Here is a 23060-nt window from a genome sequence, read left to right as displayed (position 1 = left end):
TCACATCTATTCAGCATGAAGTGTTATGAGGAATTAAAAACATAATGGTGCTTTTTCTTGTCATAATAGATGAAGACTGAAGTTAATCACATCAAAAGATTGAATTTGAGCGTCTTCTTTTTTTTTATAAAGTTCCCTGAACGATACTTTGTGCCAATTATTCAATTCGTAGGAAATTATGTTCCATGTTAGTCTCATGGAATTCAGATCACAGACCTGTATGTGTGACGCCTCTAAAGCGACCATAAGATAACTGAACAACAGAACATCTTAATTCCATTTTATCTTTTTATGCTCTAAAATTAAAAGACAAAAGCTCTGCTAAAGGACAGCGTGAACATACTGACCAAACACTACTCATTCATTTAAAGGAATGCTTTATTGATATCCAAACATAGACAAGAAAACCAAATAATGAATTCACCATAATCTTCCAAATCGGATCCCTTTTGATATTCTACATCAGCTAGGCCCAGGACCTAAATAAAGCTATAAGTACTCTACTGTCCTCCAGCCTCTGCATCGGCTGGCACTGATGTGCTGCACCTCCCATTGGCACCCAAATCAAAAAGAGCATCGTCCTTTTTCTAGCCATCACGTCTACAAACCTGATTGCAGCTCTAAACAGGCAACCTATGCACTGCGCGCGGGGACAGGGGACAGGGGGGGGGCGCGAACTAGAACCACATGTTCTAGTACGCTGAGAACATTGCCCTACAAAAAGCATCAAGTATGTGGGAAGTTCTCCGCTTCGTGTAAGAAAAATATGATTTTAGGAGTCAATTCTGAAGTAAATGACTTGAGATTCATATTTCTTGTAGTGTGCATCTGCATTTCTCATCTTGGCAAAGCAGAAAGTCAGAGACTCTATGAGATTCAGAGGCAGATAGAGATTCTGTAACAGATATTTAAGTATTGGCAACATTTTTTTTCAAACGGATGGCAAAAGGAAAGCCAAAAGAAAACCGAACAATTCACCTAACAGGAATATATTAACTAGCAAAATGATTAACACAAACAAAAACAAGAGAATACATTTATGATACACTGGCAGCAGCGATGAATCCGGGAGCTTTCGTTTATAAGCTGTGTGTATTTTCATTCAATGAATGTCCATTGAAGCCAAGCTGTCACTGAGATATATTTCAGCTATCTTCTTTCTTTCAATTTGTTGGCATACAAGCAAGTTTGAACCTCTCTGAAGATTTGGCTTTTTTGTCTTTGTCAGAATTAAAAAGGTATATAACAATTCATATGTATCCTTTCCTATTGCCTCAATGAAACTAATTAACATCTGGAGACATTGTACTGAAGCTGAGCCAGGATACACAAGCAACATTTTGTAGTTCCAATATTAAAAAAACAATGCGAGAGGCAATATTGATACACCTTCAGTGCATCACAGTGAAATAAGTTCGGTTTGGGCAATTTTTCCCACAAGTTGCATTATATTCTTTGGTGGGAAATTAGTGTAACATGTCAAACCACCAGTGGCAACATAAACAAACAAAAACAAGAAGTATCCAACCTTGTTTTTCAGGTTGAGGAGAAAAGTGCGGCGCTGCACATCGCTCAGGTTTACGGTCATTGTTTCTGAGGCTGTGTAGTTTGTAAGAGCTTCTGTTTTATCACTACAGGTGCACGACAATAAGAGCAACAGTGATTTTGTATAAAAGGTGTTTGTAGTTTGGCCTCATGCAGCATGAGTGTGCGATCGGGGCATTTAGTAGCATCTAACGTGTGTTAACAGGAGTGCATTTTTGTGTGCATTAAGGGGACGTTAGCAAAGTCTCTTCTAATGGCAGCGAGAAGATTTTATGACACATTTTGTGGCCCGTCAGACTCGAAATATTTAAATGCTAACTTTCCTTCCTTCAATCAAACCATTCTGTACAACTATAAAAGAGAAAAAAAAAATTGGAAAAACTCATTCCCTTTCTACCAGCTAAATTATAACAAGTGAACCATTTAAAGAAGTGAGTAAGGCTGATCGAGAAGCATTGACATTCACCGGGTAGTGTACAAAGCAAAGTCTCGCATTGAGTTCTGAATGTTAAAAGGATCATTTAGATCTTTTGAAGTCGTGTTCTATGAGGTACTTATCTATAGGGCTGTGAACAGACGGGTAACGGCTGCAAAGGGCAGTCAGACAGAAAGGTAAAGCAGTGAAAACATTCTAAATATAATCGTACACCTAAACTGTTGGCAAAACACCGACTTCAAAAGTACCTCATACAACCAGACTTCAGAACATCCGAACCATCGTGTCAACAGGAAAGGAACTATAGTCAGACCAGGGAAAACAAAATAGTCAAAGTGGTTTCTAAACATTTCAACGCTTTAGCGGTTTTAGTCTGACTTGCAAACGGCGGCGTTAACCTGCTGCAGAGATCAAACCATCAAGGTCCTCTCAGGTCAAATCAAACCATTTTGATTATGTTCTTTCTCGTCTGACTGCAGCTCATAAGTCACTTTCAAACATTTTTTAGACCACAAATGTACTTAATAAAGAGAAGAAAAAAATCTCCTGACAGAAGAAAATCCATGTCTATGAAACTGACCCATAGTTTGTATTTTTTTAAGTTTGTTTAGCCTCCCTCTGCTTTTTCTTAAACCTCCTAACTCGATTACTGCCATTTGGCAGCATCAGTGACAATATATTTACTCATCTATATTTATACATATTGATAAAAGTTATGTAAAAACATTTTTGCAAAGCAGTGTAAAATAGTTTGTAATACAAAATGGTCTAAGGTTGTTTGTTTTCTTCCTGTTTTTACATCTTGGGAGTGTTCTTAGGGTGTTACACAAGACCTCAGTCTTCTTTGCATGGTAAGTATGGTCCAACTGAGATGAAATATGCACATGCATGTAGCAGTAAAAGGTCTAAGAGGAGTGGGATGTGCTGGATCCCCACCAGTGAAACCACTAACATCTAACCTGTGTTCAGACCGCGGGCATCCGCAGAGCTGATAAAAATATATGGATATACTGTGGTGTCCTCACAGTGTGAATGTATGACTTTAAGTACATGACAGTAGTCAGAAAAAAGAAGACAGAAATAGTAGCAGTATAAACCACCATCTTGCTTATGCTGTAAAATGCTCCTCCACCTACAGTCTGTAGATACCCTGGTTCCTAAACTGTGAGTTGGGGCCCAAACATGCACCTACAGAGTTCCTCATTTAGGTTTACCTTTTTTGTTTGTTGCCAGGTGATTTACTGAAACAGGAACCACCTGCTAAAAAAGGTGTCTGAAAAGTGCAGGAGACAACAGTGTTGACTTATTTGGACTAACAAAAAGGGCCGTGGTCTGACTGGGGAGGAAGTAGAAGCAGAGGGTGGTGATGTAACAAAGCACGGTCTGTAAATTATTCGGGTTTAGACATCAACAAAACATTTTCCTTTTCTTCAGCAGCAAGGTAGAAGAATGGAAGCTGTGGGACCAGCAGTGACGGAAAAGCTCATCCCACCTCCAACCAACGAGTTCCTCACCTCCGCCCGTCTGCTTCTACAGACCTCGAGGCAAAGTGTGAGTGGTGGCGAGTTGGTGAGATGGAGGGTCAAAAGGTCAGGGCTGACTCTGCAATGCGAGGTGATTAACAGTACAGTCTCAGGTCGTGAGGAAGGTGGCAGCGAGGAGGAGGAGGAGGGATGCATTCAGAAAGGCGGGTTCTCCTGAGTGGGGGTGGTGTCAGTGGGGGAGCCGATGGCCTCCCCGTTCCCTCTGGGACCAACAACCTTGTACTGAGGAGACGAGAGCGGAAACAGACCAGAGTGTTATTGATCGTCTGCGTTAATACACCGACTCAGTTTCTCCTTCCTGTCGGGAAAAATACACTTTGAATACATTTAAAATCCATCAGCGTGTCCTGAAAACCATAATACACACTGCGGCTAAAAAAAAAATAAAAAAAAAAGGGGAGGCACGTACCTGTATAAATCTAACCGTACCATAAATTACATTCATTTTTGCCACAATAACCTAACATCTATTTTCTTCTACAATTTTTTTGGTTGATGTCGACAAACAATAAAACATTTCAAAGAAAAATGGGGGAAAAGGTTGTCCACGGTTTGATAAAACATTTTATATATAATAATAATAATAATAATAATAATAATAATAATACTTTAATTTTATATAGTGCTTTTCTGAATACTCAAATAGTATAGAAAGCCCTTTCGACTCGTCAACCGCTTGGTCTTGTTAGTTCTATTGTTATCCAACACTTGGTAATAATTTCCCAATATTAAATGCAACTTGTAGCTCTTTTAGAAGAACATATATAGAATAAAATCCTCTTTCAGTAAATCTGAAAATCCCATACAGGGGGAAAAGAAACTAAGTGCATCCCAATTAAATAATCTTAAAGAACAAGATAACATTTTGTAACATCTTTTATTGTGATGTTAGTTCACAAATCACAACACAAGCATGGATCACTCAGCTGCTGCTTGGTTCATTCATCAAACCCAAGAACCTTCACATGAAGATGCTTTTGTTATGTACAGTGAGGTAACATGAGGGGATAGCTGTGGCGCTAAAAACTGATTTGAATCCCACAATGACACGGACAAAGAAACAGTCTGGAAAGTGGCTCAGTCACGCCGTGGCCTTTGGTTGCACTCTCTACTGCCTGCTCACCTTCAGGTTCCCCATTTTATCCTCAAATGACTTGAAGGTCGCAGAGTTCCTGCAGAACAGAAATACGAGGTTATAAATTATTTGAAAATACAGATATATATATCTTCAACTCATGTTAGGCAGAATGTAATGTGTTACACTGACAGTGAAACAGAAGCAGTACAGTGAGCATGTTTGAGTATTACTTTACCTCATGGCGGGCATACTTATAGAGTGGCGAATGGAATAGTTGCTACTTTGTAAGCGTTAAAGAGAGGAGACAGAAGTGCAAGTGTTATAAAGCAAGCAAGGTCACTCTCTCACACACACACACACACACACACACACACACACACACACACACACACACACACACACACACACACACACACACACACACACACACACCACCACTTAAGGTGCCCTCGACACGTAGCGTAATTTCTCACTTTACAGTAAACAAACACTATTCTCAAATTAATATCACTGGCTTTGTATAAGAACTGTAAACAAAAGAGTGACAGATGACTAGTAGCCTCTTGGTTGGTGCTAATTTCTTGAACAATTGGTTAGTGAATATTTTCTTAAGTTTAAATAAAGCAAATTCTTCTAGAAATAAAACTAATTAGACTCAAATAACATCTCAGGCCATAACTAGGTTACAATTTCCTGGAAATATTGTAGGAAATTACCAAACATTTAACAATCACCTTAATATAAAGTGTTACCACAATACACATACATTTTTGAAACGGCACCCACTTCCTGCTGAGTCATAAACTGACCCAGCAGACTTTACGCAAATGTAGTGTAAATTATTAATGAAATTATAATGATACTAAAATGCTGTGTATAATGATGAATCAACAATTTCTTTAAAGAACTACAGTTTTGTTTAACAGCAAAGAATAACCTGCTTCTTTAAGCATCCATGTGCTGGGGACCAAATTAATTGAGGCAATCTAAGGGAAGAGAATAGTCGAGGATAATAGAGCAGGTTGGAAAAAATAAAGTCAAAGTATAAGGGGCAAAAATGGCAGAGCTTTAATTTTAATTTGATGCGATCAAACTCTTAGTTGTTCTAACCGGGTGTGTTAGTCTTACCTAAAGGAATTAGAGAAAGGTAGAGCTCTGCAGGTCAAACCAAGGCAGCAATTCAAAACAAGGAGGAGAGAAAGAGCGTGAGCCAGGAGCAGCAGCATCATGACAAACACAAACTGACAGCAGTAGACGGGAACGACACACAGCAGGAGAGAGATCAGTGTCATCAGCAGGGAAACAGGAAGCGGAGGGGAAACGGAGCAGCGATGTCTTGGCTGTGCAACTAAAGATACCAGTCCAACTCATGACAGGTTAAGAGACTCTGCTTCTGGTTTCTTATCTCCATGTTCGGTTGTTACACCGAGTCATTGACTACGTTTACATGGACCAAATATTCCCGTTTTTTGCCCTTTTCCGAAAAAGACAATATTCCTAATAAGCTGTTTACATGGCAAATGAAAAGGAATATTTCGCTAATATTCCCGTTTACATGCAGTCGTGATTATATTCTGATGAACGTAAAAACGCCCCTGTGCCGCATCCTCGTCACCCGGGCCAGTGAATCCCACGTCAACAGCATTCTCGGCTGTGTTTGGCCGGGTCTTTGGAATATTGTCATAGTTGGAAAAATAGTGGAATACGAGTGTGCACGTAAACGTAGTCACTGATGGAGGCCTAACATCAGAGTAAAACTTTTAAAAGATACAGAGGAAACACACTGGATGACTGAATAAAAAACATGCAACATGCAGGGACGGACGCAAAGCATAAACCAGATAAAAACTGCTTGAATATGTTGTTAGTGGGACACACCGTATGAGAAGTCAATGAATGAAAAAGGTGAACGCACACGCACACACGCACTTGAAGAGCAAATATGAATATGAATGTTGAAATGGAAATATGAATGTTAAATCAGACAGTTGTGTTAGTCAACGAGGCGGAGGTGTTAGATGTGAAGGAGTCAGTGGTTCACGCCTCTTCACAGTCTATTTGTTTTCCATTGACAATGATGTTTCCTCATGCATGTGTGACCCGGGGATTCTGGCAACGTCTACACAGGTTCAGTTGGAAGTAAAATCCCTACACAAGTGTGATTTCAGGGTGAAAAAGTTAACATTACAGCAGGAAGGGTCCAACTATTTTAAAAAAAGCCACCAAAGATGCCGTTTCACATTAAAGTTACAATTTTGCATCTGGGATTTTACTTCCAAGACGAACCAGTGGCCCTTTATTTCATTAAAGTATTTGGTGCCAAAAGAAAGAGTTCACATTTAGATGGAAAACAAATTAGATCATGTTAAACCATCCCTTCAGTTAGTAAAATGACAATTCAGGATATAAAGCGGTTAAATACAATACCACAAATGTAATTTTATCAGACACTAGAGTCTGTTAGAGTAAATTATGCAGATTAGTGCCCCAGTTATCATATTTGGGTGTTTCTAAAGAGAGGAGTTTTGTATTTACATGTACAAACATATGTGTGGGTTAATCAGAAAGCATGGAGGAGATACTATATTTTATCTTGCCATGTTTTCAAATGTTTTAAATTCTTTTCAGCTTCACCTTGTTGTTCCAAGATAAATATAGACCTATTGTAGGATATCCAGGTTTGAGATCATTCTGTTTCAACACGGTCCACTCTGCTCATTTGTTCTTGTATTTCAGCCAGATTGTCGAAAATGTTGGCTGTGCAATGTCATACCTCATGTCGCCCAGTCTCTTGCTGAGGACGGTGCCCACTGTGGTTAAAGCTGCACTGGTCTTCTGTCCCGCCTGGGAAAGAGTCTCTTGAGTCTTTTTGTATCTGCAGAAGAGAGAGAGGAGGATGGAGGGATTGTGGGAACAGGAGAATGGAATAGAATGGATTGAAGAAAAAAAAACATATTGAAGAGAAAGAAAATAGAAAAAAGAACGAGCAGAAAGAAACCAAATGGAGAAAAACAAGGCAGATGAATGAGAGAGGGGGAGGGATGGGAGGGTAAAAAAAGAGATGGGTACATTAGACCAATCGACCACAGCGAACAGAAACCGATTAGTGCTTCGTCCATCAAAAGAAGAAGTGCAGTGTTCACCCCAATGGTCAATATTTAGTCACAGGAATTTAAAGGCTGGTGTATCAAAAAGAATTGCGCCTGGCACAATGTATTGTAGGTGATGAAAAAATTATTCTGTAAAATAATTCAGTAATAATAATAATAATAATAATAATAAGTCTACGTTATGAATGAAGCTTCACACATTCAGTGCAGCCCTACAGATAGATTTTCATTGTGATATTAAAGGTACTATTGTGATAAATGGAACATGAAGCTGTGATCTAGTCGCACTAAACACGAACAAATACTTGATGTTTAAACATCTGAAACAAAGTGTCTCATACACACACATATACATACATACATACATACATACACACATACATATATACACACATATATATATATACATATACATATACACACACACACACACATACAATAACTGCATTGCTTGCCGAAAGCTTAAAAAGGTTTCATTATTTCAAATCGCCCGCAATCTTGAGTAACCACAATTGGGCAATCTGAAAACATAAACGATCGCCCAAACCGTGTACATACTGGAAACGGATTAGTTTATAAAACACCTTTGACCAAACACACCTAAAGACAAAGAGGGACGAGCCGCAGAAACAGCTTTGCGTGTGGCCAACTATCAAGGATCAACTGTCATGCACATTGAACCCTAAAAAATGACATTTCAATCATGTTTTAATCTTAAATTAAACTTGTTTAATTGGCCTCAGTGTTTTTTTAAGGCCATATCCCTCAGCCCCAAAAGCTACAAACAGGCTGAAACAAACATTCCCTCACCGGCCATATGGACACACAACAAGCGCACACACACATCTTGGGTAAAAGCCAACATCATGATCAGCGGATCCACCCGAACACACATCAAGGCTCAGCAGCAGATGGTTCAGAGGATGAGCGAATACAGTTTTGGAGATAAGCTGGTGTGGCTGAATAACAACGCACACAACTGTGTCAATCAACATGGCTGACCTTCCACACTAAAGGAACACTTACTGAAGTACATGCCATTTCAGCATTTTAGCAGTACTCTCAAAATCAGGATCATCCGGTACTTATAAAACAAGTACAAAATGTCAAACTTGTCCTTAAAAACATGTTTCGGAGTCTTCTGACATAAAGCAGAAAAAACGTCATTCATTTAACAGCCACTAACACAACTAGCACTCTCACACCAGCAAAAGGAAAAACAGAAGAAAAAAAGGATGGATAGTCAACATACAACAAAAACTCCCCGAAAAGCAAACCAAACTTCAAGAAGCCATAGCTCATCTACAAAATCTAAACGAGAACACAAAAAAGAAAGGGGTCAACTCACGCTTCAGAGCGGGAAATGTCATCCAAAGTGGCTGAGGCAGACAGATATCTGAAGACACAACAGCAGGATAATGACACAGGGGGAGAGGCGCACACACTCACAATATAGTAGATCACAGTAGAGTTCAGTAGAGTTACAGAGCCAACAACATAATAACATTAGACATATAACACAACACAATGTAAAATCATAGAGGTAACGTGAACAAACAGTCTTTGTCTCCCCCATACAGTTAATTAAAAAATGTATATCTAATATTTTGCCACATAAGAGAGAACTAGATTAATTTAAACTGTATGAGGACAGTAAAAGAAAACAAATATGAAACTTGATTTTGTACTAGAGAACACAAACTATGACCCACATAAAATCAATTTGACTGACAGAATTGAATCTAATTCATAGAAAAATACTGCTAGTTTATGAAGCCAACATGCATTTAGATATACTTCCCTTGTTTAAAATTACATTTAAAATATTTAAAAAAAAATATCATAGTATGGAATCGCCTTTCCCTATGAAGGCGAAAGTTCAACATTTGCATATTTGTGCAAGTTAAAATATTGCAACTCGAGCGAGAAATTGGTGCTTTGGCCCAAAAGCCTATCAGTGTTGAGATTCTCCTCGTCACCAACAGCGTCCTGACGTTCTCGAGTCAGAAATGGAGGAAAAAAACATTGTAGCTTTCTGTGGGCAATCAGAGCTCTACGACAACACTTCATATTTGTACAGAGACCGGACGGTGTACAAATATGTGTGTAGAACATAGACTGTCTATTGAATAAACAACGATACAGCTCTTCCAACGTATCGAGACATCCACAACACGTACAACGCAACAATAGTGGCTACTTCAGCCACGGGTGATGATATACATGAAGGTAGGGGTTCTGAAATGCAGCAGTGTAGACAGTAGGCATTCAAATTCTACATTTCAAAAGGGGTAAACGTATGAGCATGGATGCAGCCAAAGTGTGGAAAACAGTCTCATAGTAACTCTCGGGCACCAAAAGTGTTAATAGACCAACCAGCAGACAGAACAGCCTATTCATGGTTAGTAACAAAGTGAGCTTAGTCACACACATGCAGAGTCCTGCCTGTACGCTATCTAGAAAAAGAGAGGAAGTGCATTTGTGTTGACTTCTCCTTACAACAATAGAGCTGATAAGGAAGCACAGCCAACACAACACAAAAATGAGGGGAAATCTAACTTTGAAAAAAAAATATATATATATATATATAGCTGTGTGTAATATGTAAGCAGTTTACACTGCTGCCTGTGTTGAGAGAGACGGTGTTTGTTCGGATCAGGAGTCTTATGACTTGCAGGGTATAAATATAATATTCTACTGAAGTGGGTCAACCACATTCCATAGATACGCTTGCGTGCATATTTACATCACATTCCCCGCCTTCATTTTTGTTATTATATACATCTGGTTTTCAGTTTGCAATCACGATACTGTAGTAATATTACCGTCTGCATATTAATCTGGTCTTCTGTTTAACACAGTGACATTTCAACATTATTTAGGTCGAGGCTTCAAATCAGTTCAAGGGATTTTCCAGCAGAAACAGGTTTGTTCAGGATCAACAGTAAAAGAACTGGGAAGAAAGAAATAGCGTCTCACACCGTTTGACTGACAACGTATCAAATTATAAGTGCGAAGCAGAAACTCCACACGAACGACTGCTTAACATCAAGGAGTTAACAAAGAAAAGATACAAATCTACAGGAGGCGGCTCTCCTCCGCTCCAAACAAGGCCGGCCTCTGTATCCTGACTGACGTTGGCACAATGCTGCTTACACAGCACAGCCATAGTGACTTCACACATAAGAGCCTCGTCACGTTACCACATCTGTCAACTCATCGTCACCCTTTAACTGCTGTATTTGTTTCACAGCCGAAGGCAATACTTTGACTAGAAACAGGGTTTTTGTCTCCTTTACATTTGGATGTTTCTTTGTCTCCACCGCCTCCAGCAAGGCTTTATTGTGAGAAAGAGAATCGCAGTTCAACTAGTCGTTGCACTAAAATGTTCCCAACAATGTAGAAAAGAGAAGATTGTGTTGCATTAACCGATACGGACATCCCAGTGCGATATTAGCGGAAAATACTTACAAACTGAGGAAACTACAATTCTCGGTGAAATACACTTAAGGGAAGGTGATGAGGTTTACTTGATCTTTCCCCTGACATCCTGTGGCATAAATTGTTGTCGGATTTCGACTGTCGTGCTAATAAAGCACACTTAACTGAACCGGAAATTACTCTCCACCCACTCCAGATTTCATAGCAGTCCACTCTGTGTCTTTGTGTCTCCAACGTATTCATAATTAATAACCAAATTTGGCTTAGCTCCAATTGAACGTCATAACCCACCTCTCCCTCCCTCCCTCTCTGGACATCAGATATTATGTTACGAAGCAAAACCTCTCCTTCTCTTCACCTCCCTCCCTTCCTTCCTCCATCCATCACATTCCTTTCCTCTCCTCCCACTCGTTCCTGCAGCAGCAGTTCTGAGCTGCCCGTCTGGTCGCCTGGCACGATCAGGTTGCATTCATGCGTGTGTCTGTGTCGAGAGTGAGACGCACAACACAAACACACACTTTTCCTGTGCTGTACTTGGCAGTGTGTGTGTGAAGGCCTGAACCAAGAATAATGCGCCTGCCTGCTCGCGTTTCTGCTACTCTAGGCAAATATGTAATAATCCACAATTATTCTGGCTCTGTGAGCAAACACATGACTGAAAGTTAAAAACAAAGAGAAGTGTGTGAGTCTATTTCTGTGTGCAAAAGTAGAACAAACACACCAAACCAAGATCAGTGCACCTGCTGCTGTTTGTGAAGGCGTGTAGATGTGTGTAAGAGTCAAGAATAGTGTCGGCAGTTACTTTAGGCCAACTAGCTGAGTGAGCTCGCCAATCCAGTTCATATCGGAGGCAGCCGCATGGAAAATTCCATTAGCTTCAGACCTCGCAGCAACAGAGGCAGAAAAACTCAGCTAAATGGTTTTCTTCTTGCCGACTGCACAGTTTTGCTTCTTCTAAGCAGCGGCACAGAAACATTGTCAAAATAAATATCCACCTCCTAGGGAGACTTTATCTATTCAGAGTTGATCAAAAGGCGAGAAATGCATGGAAAAATAGGTCCCCCTTCAGATTCAGTCCATTATAGGTTATGAAGATTATGTATCTTATGTACTTGGTGCAATGCGGTTCACTTGTAAATTGCACCGTTTTCTAATGAGGAGGAAACTTTAATTCTAAGACAACAATGTTAAAGCTCAGGCAATTTTTCAACCAACAACAAGGCATCTGTACCCAGGGGCCCATTGCCTCATAATCTCTCAAATCCAGGCAATTACTAGTGGGCATCAGTTGAACACTGGTTATTATATCATTACATAATTGCCACTTTTACATTGTGTGCCAATTGATTGTATTTAGTTAGTTATGCAACCATGACCAGGGTGTAGCTTAATGCAGTGGACACTCGTAATAAACGTCAGAAAAGAAGAGAGAAAATGTTAAATATGGAAGACTGTTGATTTGGAGAGGAAGTAGAGAGGACGACGTGTGTCATCACTTCTGGATGGAAGCAAAGGAGACACCTGACCTCAGAGAGGAAGTAAAAATAGACAAACAATACCGATAGGAGGAGGTGTAGACCGGAAACTGAAGAGAAAGTCAGAAAACTAACATACAAAGGCAGAAAATAATATATCTGCATATGACAACAGAAAAGAAAGGTGATAGAAAATAGTTCTTAGTCCTACTTCTGTCAGCACTGACTTATTCTTACTAAAGAAATCCTGCCACGTCTCAGCAGACAGCCCCGCCTCAAAAGAAATCTGATTATCAAATACTAAAAAGGTGAGTCACAGGTCACAGTGACTCAGGTGAATCTGTTTTGTCAGACGGAAGTGGTTAGAACAGAGACACAGCAAATCTCACTGCAGTGCTACACGTCTGGCTATATGTGCAACAGGCTTCTGACTGCTGCAGGAGTACGGATATCGAATCAAACCAAGTAGGTTCCTCCGACATTGAAAAGCTCCTAAACAGGGTCAAAACCTCTAACAAACTAGAAATATAAAAATGCACCTAAGACAGTATTAGTAAATAGAAAATGATTCACGTTCTCCAATTAAGTTCAGCATATTAATGTACACTCGTTTGGAAGCATTCCGTTACAGCATCTCATTCAACATGAGCAAAGCCAGACTGACCAGACGACAGGTTTCCCCTCCGAGCACACACAAAGTTAAACACCAACTGTTGAACCGTAAGTGTTCTCAAACATGGTTAGAAGGTGAGAACGGAGAAGGATGGAGGTTGAGTAATAGTCAGAGCGTGAGAGAGCAAACATCAGCGGCGAGCGAGCAGCAAACAGTGCACGGACTCACAGATCCAAGCTGGTAACCCTCTCATTCCACTCGCCCAGTTTCTCAGTGGTTCTCACATAGCTAGAAAACAGAAACACGAGGGTGTTACACGGCTGAGGGGAACATTGAGGATTAAAAGAAAGCTGGCTTGGAGAGGAAGCCAGGCTTAGAAAATCCCAAAATCTCAACGCATTGTCGTTGTTATAAATCAAGTTACAACTAACTAAATATGGTCTAAATAATGTGATTATACTTTAAATAACACTGTTTTTTCAATGTTTTTGTTAGGCGGGGTTCTAAAAGCAAGAAGAACTAACAATCCCAGTTGTACTTCACTCACAATGTTGTTGCAACGACCAAAAATGCCTGTGCTCAAGACATCAAACTTTTGGAGTTTATGTTTAATAAGTTTTATGAAAAGTGCTATCCAAATAATGTTGATTATTATTACTATATTATTAATACTTGTATTGCCATCATCATTATTATTATATTCAGGCTGTCAAACTGATGCTTATGCATACAGACCACAGTGTAAAAGTTCACCTGGCGATCCAGACGAAAGACAATGAAATGAAGGAAGAACATTGATCCTCAATCATTAAAAAGCAAAAGCAGTTTTGCAGCACATGTTTACATTCAGGATGCCTTCAGTAGCTAGCATAGAAGTGCTCGCTCTAGTAAATTACGTACATACTCTTCTAATGTTCTCCCTCCAACCTTTCCGGGGATAACGCGTTTAGTTAGTTGGATAGTTGTCAGACTCTGGTCGGACCAGTCTGATGCTACACTGTGATTAGGCGGTCTGCGTTTAAAAGGGGAGAGGATAGCAAAGGGTCAATTGAAATCTATGGAAATTATTATCAGGAATTAATCCAAGAAGTCCAGTCATTTGTATAAATAATATTCTTCAGATCAAGTGTTAGTACAGCAAGAAACAATCATAACTCAAGAGTCAAACAGACCTGATCCTCACAAAATAATGATGTTAGATTAAATTAAGTATATCAAACTCTTTGAATACCCACATCGTAGTTTGCAAACCAGCAAATGTGCTGAATGATGTACTTATTCTAAAACAGAAATTTAAAACATACAGGGTTACAATAAAGGGTTACTAGACTCTTCATTCATCCCTGTAAACAGATACTTGTTTTCATCTTCATAATCAATTACAATGCAGCACAGTGATGATCTCTTTATCCTGCAAACACTCAATAATACTGTACAATTTGAAAAAGAGTTTGGCTGTGTGCTCATGAAGATTCTTCCACCTCCTGCAGAATAACCACGGCTGCTCAACTAATCATGTGTAATCATCACTTAGTATCTTGAAAACTACAATTAACTGACAAAGTCTGATGATGTTAAAGCATTACATTTAAATTTAAAACAGAGCAGCTGCTGTGTTTGAAAGAAAACCTGTGACAAGCTTGATTAGCCATTGTGATCACAGTATCATTAAAAGCATGTTTATTACATCTGATAATGCAGCACCTTTGAATCAGCTAAAGTCAATCAGTCAGAAAATAGTGATAAGACTTCCAAAGCCCGGCTGAGTCACCATGGTGAGTCATTTTTGTGATGGCCTCTTTCTGATGAAGCTCTTATTATCGGAGAAGGTATGCAGGGAGTGCCGATTCATCTCACTGGACGGTGCTCAAAGCTAGTTTTCCTACGTTATTCTTCCATCTTGCTGGAATACTTTTTAATGTGAGTATTAGATGTGATTCCAATTGAACAGGTGGTCTCATTTCTCTTTTATCATTTGTATTCCAAAACATGATACTGGGGTTTTTGGTCCATATCCTAAACTTAAGGGTCATCTCCTACTGTAAAATCAGAGAACCTCAGCTTTTCACCATGATAAAACATCAAGCCAGCTTTTAAACATTTAACCACTGCAGCTTTGACGAGGTTTTCATTCTACAGCTGGGGCTACACACGCGCTTGACACTGTAGTGCGAACCTTTGCAGATGGCGCAGGCTCTGAGCATTCACAAAGGCATTTATGCTTTACATATCCATAGACATGTAGATAGTGCTTTTATCAGTGAAGTATTTGTGACACTCAAGTCCCAACGAATCAGAGGTGAGCGATCAAGCGCCGCGACCACTTGCAGGGCTTTCATGTGCGATAACGCCATTCTCACACTGGCCGCACTACGCCGACCATCGACTACGCTTACGGCTGTTCTCAGACAGACATTCGGTACAGTGGCTACTCGGCTGTGCGTCGAGGAGGGTCCAACTGTATATGACAGACTGTCATCTGGCTTTCAACCGGGAAAATATGGCCTGCCGTTTGTTTGGCTCAACCCTGAGAGTCATGCACGGTGCGCTCAATAAACCTTTCAACATTAACTTCCGCCGAGCATTGACAATCCATCGATAATATTTATTTTGAGAGAGAGAGAGAATCAACTGAGAAAGCTAGAGGAGCCGAACCTAAACCACGAGGTGTAACGGTCAACGACTCCCTTTGTGATCAAATATGCAAAAACAAACTTCAGGAGTCGTGATTTAGGATAAATTGGTGGTGTATATTTATATGCATAGTTAGGCTAGGTTACTTTATTTGTACCCGTAGGTAGACTTAAAGTGAATTTCTGTCGCGTTGAAATAATCCAGTCTGATAAATACATACGCGTTGGAAGTCTGTACGTCTTGCCAGCTCTTGCTGAAGTTCTGCTTGAGTTCGTTGAGCGGGCTGAGGCCAAGTTTCCTCTTCAGGTCTGCTGCGTGTCTCTCTTTGGCGGACAGAACCTGACGCAGGGTGTTGATCTCCTCCTCCACCTAAACACACAACAGAAACCCCAGAAAAAGTTACATCTGGGGTTTTCATAGCGCTCAACATGACGACAGATTCATACACCACAACGGTGCATGCATTTGGGCTCTAAATATTTTTGTGTACAGGTTTTTTCTTTGGGCTCTCTGCAGTCGTCTCAGTGGTTATATTAAATAGGTTTAAACTGGGATTTGCTGGTCCATGGTTCACCTGATATTCTAATAATGCTAACCCTCTATTTATATTATAAAGGGTTTAAAAAAAAAAAAAAGCTAACTGTCAAATATTCCATCTTGCTATAAGGATTATTGCCAACATGAGCCTATGTACATTTGCACACATATTTGATGGAAAGCTTCCAATTTATTTGACCTATGGATTGTACATTTTTTGCGTTCAAGCGTTGCTCAGAGGAATATTTGTCTTTGTTTCTGCCCCTTGTCAGTATGGCTGAACCACTCTACAGCGTTTTAGTTCTCAATGTTCAAAACATTACTATTTTTTGGAACCCTTCATACAAAATCACATCTATTTATAAAGAGGACTACCTCCAACCTAAAAGCATGAAAGACAAAATATAGAGCAGTCCCTCGCAGTCATCTGACTTTTGTGGCTAAGGATCCCAAACTTTTGAACAGCATCTGGGCCCGACCTTGGTGAGCTCTGTGCGGAGCTCCTCGGCCTCCTCCTCCGTCAGGCCCGGTGGAAGAGGATTGGCTACGATCCCCACCGCCCCCTCCACCACTGCCTCCACCGGCACGTCGGAAAGGCTGTCTGAATTATCCACAACAAGGCCCTTGTTAGGCGAGTTCAGGTTGATATCTGGAACAAGAGAGAGATAGGGGGAGGTGATGGGATAAAGGGAGGGAGACGACAAGGTGAAGAATAGGAGAAGTTAACGGGACAGTGAAATGGAGGGTCAGCAGAAGGCTAAACATATACACACTTAGATCAGTTGAAGTGTTAAAAGCTTAGAGTGGTTTACTAAGATGATTCTTCTCTCAGTATCCATTTCACTCTCACAGACACACAGAAAACGAGGCCAGGAAAAGGCCAATTTTGCCAGCAGGAGATATCCGACAGGAAGAGAAAGTGTCAATTAGCAGCACTGGGAGTTGAACTGCACTCTGGGAAAGTAACGCAAGACCTTTCCGTCTGAGATCCATTAAACCTTTTGCCTTCTGTAAACAGGAACGTCACAATACAGTGGACCAAAAAAGGAGGACAATAAACTCCAAGAAAGCACAAAAGACAACCGTAATCTATTCTAGCGTAAACCTTAATTTTTCAAATAAAAAAAGGTTGACAGCACAGAATTTGACATTTTAAAGCATTACTTTACCAATGAGTACAGCTTTCATCATTCACCCAAGGACACCGTCATTATTTTGGCAACTGCAGAAGCTTGGCCCAGTCAGAACCATTTATTTGTCAGTGGATATAGATATATATATATATATATATATATATATATATACACATATACATATACATATACACACACACACACACACATATGCTCTTCAAGACCGATGTTTACTTTCTGTGTCTTACTCGTCACCTACTGTTAGATGTAAAGGTGGTTGGCTGTGAACTAGGACCGGTTAGTATGTGACAAGCAGCTCCTGAGTTTTGCTCTGCTTTTTAAAAACATTTAATATTTCTTTTACAATTAATTATAAATATCCCTTCTCACACACAGCAGACAAACACATAACAGCGCTGCAAAGACCAAGATGATCAATATCTGCAGTTAGTGATGGTGACGCTGTGTGATCGAGTCTCAAAAACAATATCCGCATACAAGTTGGCGAGGGATACGACCGCTCCACCCTCTATGCATATTGATTCAGCCAAGAGTGATTCAGCGTGGCTCACAGAAACAGCAAGGACAAGGGGAGACAACCACAAGGATCATATGAGAACAGAAAACAAGCATTTCTTCCTGGGATTTGTAGTTCAATCTCAGATACTCTTTTGTGTGTGTGGGATATGTCTTCAATTAGTGACGTCTTACACTTTCCAGATGGCCTTCTGGTAACCCCCAGAATCAACTTATGTTGCATATAGGGAATAGCCACTTTAATTTTTACTAGCAATACAACTAGCCTGTAAACACTTGGGAATGCAAGTGATCACTGCCACACCGCTCACTTAAATACCTTGCTGCTGCATTGCATCCTGGTCTATTTCCTGCTGATATGGATATGAAAACTAGACTCTGTGATGGATCTCTCTTTGATTTAGAAAGCATCCAAATCTGACATCTATTGTTGGTGTTTCTTGACCGAGTTTGGCCAATTATTCACAAGAAAACTAAATTATTATCAGCACACATTAAAATGGACCCATGAAAAGCAAGTCAAGGCACATCTCAGATAGCTGTTGGTGGTATTCTTTAAGGCTTAAAAAGACTGACATCAGTGTCATGTGAGAATGCATCATTTGGGGAAACGTCCCATGCTCAGCCAAAAAATCCTATTCCCAGATCTCACAGCCTCATTTAGGGAACAGCAGTGGCAGGATTTGAGTTGGACAGGCATGACCTTTTTCACTCCAGTTTGTCATCACTATCCATCTAGCGTAAATGTGGGTAACGTGACAATAAATACTGTGAGGCGAGAGAAATGTTTCCACTATTGTTCTCCAGTTTGTCTGTAAGAAATATTTGAACGTTTTGAATATGTTTGGACAGATGTCTCTGGTTGCCTCATACAACTGTGGGCATTGCTACACATTAAATAAAGATTTGACAATTTTATAAATGGTAAATGGACCCGTACTTGTATAGCGCTTTTCTAGTCTTCCGACCACTCAAAGCGCTTTAACACTTCATGACATCATTCAACCATTCACACACTGATGAGAGAAGCTACCATGCAAGGTGCCACATCAGATTATCAACCATTCATACACCGTAGGCGCAGCTACGGGAGCAATTTAGGGTTAAGTGTCTTGCTAAAGGACACATCGACATAGGCTGGCGAAGCCGGGGATCGAACCGCCGGTCCTCTAATCGAAGGACGACCCTGCTCACCACTGAGCCACAGCCTTATAGAAATATTCAATGGAATTTCAACAAGATTTTCTATATCACAATGATAATATATATCAAGATCACAAGTCATAACACAACCCAGCGCTGGTACTCACAGCCTATTACTGTGTGTTTCTGTATTTTCAAAGGTTTCATTACAAAGTATCTTAAAACTAAAAACTGTAGCACAAACAGTAAACGTCGACAGGCTTGGTGATATAATGATGAAGCAGAAGCTCTAGTATCTACTTCTTTAGCCACCTAGATATTGTCTATCAGAAGCAGCTTTTGGTCAGCTGAAGACACACAGTGGTGGAAAGCAACTAAAGCGACATCGAAAACGTTACAGACGTATGTATTGTTAGCTCGAAACTCCGGGGTTGCCTCGTACGTAGTGTGGACGGGCAGAAATGGGGACCTTTGGAAACTTCCAGGGCAAATACGGTGCATTTCACTCCACTGCCTGTATATGACAGCTGTCATTACTAGATACTTTAAAGATCACGATTTGCATACATTATTCAAGTGCAGTTGACAATATGATGCTTTTGTAGGTCAATTATTATATATTAAACTACCCAGCAGTAGTTACACGTATCTTCATTTCGATCAAATGCAGCGTACACATTAATACAATAAATACCACACAGACAATCTGCTGCCAAATGAGTACTTTTACTTTGATACTTCTATAAGATTTTGAATGCAATACTCACTTACTTCTATTGGAGAAATGTCACCCTGAGGTAGCATCTTACTACTTTTAATGAAGGTAACTATCCGAGTATTTCTACCACCACTGGCTAAAGATGGAAGTCAATAGAGTCAGTGATGGTCCTTTTGTTTACAAAGAGTGAAGCTCGTCTCAGACAAGATGACATCGTTCTCTTGTGAGCTGAAGTAATGTCAGTCCATCAGATGAAATGGTCAAGAGAAGTTTGGGACATCAGTAATACGATGCTTCCCTATTCTCTGTCATGCACAGCAGCGGCCCGGACTGTCCTCGCGACTGCATCGTGTTTCATGATCTTTTAAACACAACGAACCGTGAAACACACGAGCAGAATGACTAAGTTAATAGTCAACTACGCGGTGGTGGTGGATCCGTTTATAACGACCGTATTCTTGATGCCGGACAAACATTTCACGGATGTCTGAAGCTAAGCTAAACGCTTGTTAGCTTTTAGCTAAAACATGTAACCTATGTTACCTTGACTGGCGGGGTCCATTTCGGCGTCGATTTCACAGATGTAGAAACTACTTTGTTCAGAGTTAACCTCGACGGGTGTGAAATGTGGACAGCAAACTAGTTTAGAGTGCTTTCCACTCGGCGTGAATGAATCTCCCTGGTTTTAGAGACAGCTCCCACTCAGATAAAGTCGTCAACAGGAACTCACAACAGCCCAAGAGCCAGCTCAGCTAAAACGGCTCGTTGTGAAGCTTGCGACAATAATCACAGAGACACGTCCGGGAAGGATTTTCAAAATAAGATCAAATAAACTTTTATTATATATTTTTTCTCCAAATGGGAAATTTACGAGTTGCTGCAGCAAAGATAGATATATAGGGAACTAAAAAATATATACTCTGAAGTATTTACTCAACAAAACGGCATGTATATATAAAGCACATTTTATCCAAACATGCATTCCTTCACATAGGAAAGAGAAACAAATTAAAAGGACATTTTTACAAAACAAAAATTATAACACTATAAAATGTTCAAATTTCAATAAAACTAATTAAATGTTCAAAATCAACAAATAAAAGTAAACGAGTGAAAAAAATCGAATAAATACCGGGGATAATACATTATGATAATGTAAAAACTAAGGCTATAAAATTACTCCAAATTAAAATCTGGATTAATAGAGTTTGCCATTCCCATATCCAGAGGCAGTTAGTTTCACAGTTTAGGGTAAAAATAAACAAAACAAAACAGCATTGAAAGGAAAAGCAGTGGAGGACCTTTGCGATCTGAATAATATTAAAATAATAATATAAAACAAATATTAACATTAAGGGGCAGAAACCAAATGTATACAATGTCAGAAATGTAAACAGGTTGGAAACATGTTTACTGTGTCATACATGTAATGGTATTTCAACAACAATTATTGAGGTGTATTAAAGAAACAATTAAATCCAGAGAGCAAAGAAAGAGAGATAACAATCAAACAGAACAGAGCTGAAGTGGAAGCTGGAGTCACCTCAGCACCTCATGTTGCCTTCCATCTCTCTGCATGAGGAAGACGAGTTGTAGAGTCTGATATTCACAGAAAGAAAGGATTTCCTGTGGCTTTCTTGTGTGCTGCATCGTGTTGGTGTCAGTCTATGACTGAAAGTTATTTGATACTTAATGATGATGAGGAGAAATTACTATATTTATCACCGATAAAATCCCCAATTTTCTTAAGAGACTAAAATGAATTGTCTCCACAAGGCATCAATCTAAATCCTTACAACTGTCATTTTATAATGGCACATAATGTGCAATATCGTGGATATAATCATGCATTTCTATCAGCAATCCTACACATCTTTACCATTAACTGGTTCATATTTCATGATCCATACTTGTCACCTTATTTTGGCATTATACTGAACGGGGCAAAACGATGTTTTCATCATAATGCAACATAATGAGTTAGTATAGTTTTAAGTGAAATTACAACAGTGATCACAGAAAAAAATAGCATACACATACTCATATTTAATGCTATTCTGATTTATTAGAAAACATATGCCTCAAGGTGTTTTGGCTTGTATTTCATTGAGTAATTAGGGGCTCATAAGTATTATTATGAATGGTTGGAAGATTGTTTTCAGAGTACCCTGAAAACAATAATGTGTATATGGAGTGATTACATATTTAACTTTAAACTTAGCAGTAAACAAATATACATTTAAATGTTCATCTTCAAGTGTGCATTATCCTGAATGTTTAGATGGATGGCTCAAGTAAACGTGCTCTTCGTTTTCATGCTTTTATTTTAAAGGTGTTCCCTCCAAACAGGAAGTTTCAAACCACTTACATTACAGATATTGAATTTCCGAGCATTTTTTTTCCGGTGTAGTCAAACGACGTCACGCAAATATTTTGATTTGTGTCCCAAACCAAATTATTTGACAAGAGCTAACTATTTATTGTGTATTTATGCAAAGCCTACTCTACACACAAGCAACACTTCAAGTGCGTAAAAGTGAGTGATTTATTTCATCTAAGCAGATATCAAACAAAACCAATATCTCATCTGAACATCTCTGCCCTGCATTAGACACCAGCTGACATACACCAAACACTCAAAAAGAAAGTGCTCAGACACACTCACAAATAAATACACATAAAACATTACTGTCGCTGCATGAAAGAAATCATAAATGTTTTCGATACCAATACACACTGAATCACATGTGGCATCCAAAGTCATCAGTTTTAAAGTGGCTCAAACTGGTTAAGAACTGTTGTTTTCCCTTTTGTGAACAACTGCTACAACTACTTGCACATATCACTCGTAAAATGCTGTTGAAACCTTCAATTTCATCGATTAAAAAAGAGTAAGATTATCTAACAGAGGGCTCTCGTGAGTCTTTTTTGTATTGTCAGAAATATTTGATTAGATAGAACAGTAAAATGCAGTAAAAAGTATTGCAACATGTTTGTCCATATCCTGAAGCGACTCCAGTAACAGGCTAAGACTAAACATAGCATCCTACTGGGACTAGTTCTGCCATAGCTACTAAAAGTCATACTTCCTCTTCTACTGCAACTACCTGGGCTAG

At 39.5% G+C, this 23060-nt stretch overlaps 1 protein-coding gene across 5 annotated transcripts; it reads right to left on the bottom strand.

Moving 5' to 3' along the window:
• Positions 1-369: 369 nt before the first annotated feature.
• Positions 370-20658, bottom strand: tpd52l2b (tpd52 like 2b). 5 transcript variants are annotated; one of them, XM_079226232.1, is made up of 10 exons: positions 20488-20658; positions 16893-17062; positions 16097-16245; positions 13471-13530; positions 9062-9109; positions 7377-7478; positions 5732-5758; positions 4839-4883; positions 4649-4697; positions 370-3747 (listed from the first exon to the last, which is right to left on the bottom strand). In XM_079226232.1, the coding sequence occupies exons 1-10, from the start codon at positions 20504-20506 to the stop codon at positions 3661-3663; spliced, it is 756 nt and encodes a 251-aa protein (XP_079082358.1). In that variant the 5' UTR covers positions 20507-20658; the 3' UTR covers positions 370-3660. The 5 variants fall into 5 exon arrangements, with proteins under 5 accessions (XP_079082358.1, XP_079082354.1, XP_079082356.1 ...); XM_079226228.1 differs by lacking the exons at positions 4839-4883; positions 5732-5758; XM_079226229.1 differs by lacking the exons at positions 370-3747; positions 5732-5758 and having other exon boundaries at positions 4447-4697.
• Between the last annotated feature and the right edge of the window lie 2402 nt (positions 20659-23060).

This window comes from Taurulus bubalis (genome assembly GCF_910589615.1).
Source record: "Taurulus bubalis genome assembly, chromosome: 11".
Lineage (NCBI taxonomy): Eukaryota > Metazoa > Chordata > Actinopteri > Perciformes > Cottidae > Taurulus > Taurulus bubalis.
This window is presented reverse-complemented; position numbering and strand designations above follow the sequence as displayed.

Bases quoted from the DNA above. Each gene is read 5' to 3' on its own strand.
- tpd52l2b (XM_079226232.1), bottom strand. The intron at 16,246-16,892 runs GTCGGGCCCAGA...TTGTGTGTTTAG, and splicing joins TCCGCACAGAGCTCACCAAG to GTGGAGGAGGAGATCAACAC. The intron at 5,759-7,376 runs GTATGACATTGC...TTTGACCTGCAG, and splicing joins AAGAGACTGGGCGACATGAG to AGCTCTACCTTTCTCTAATT.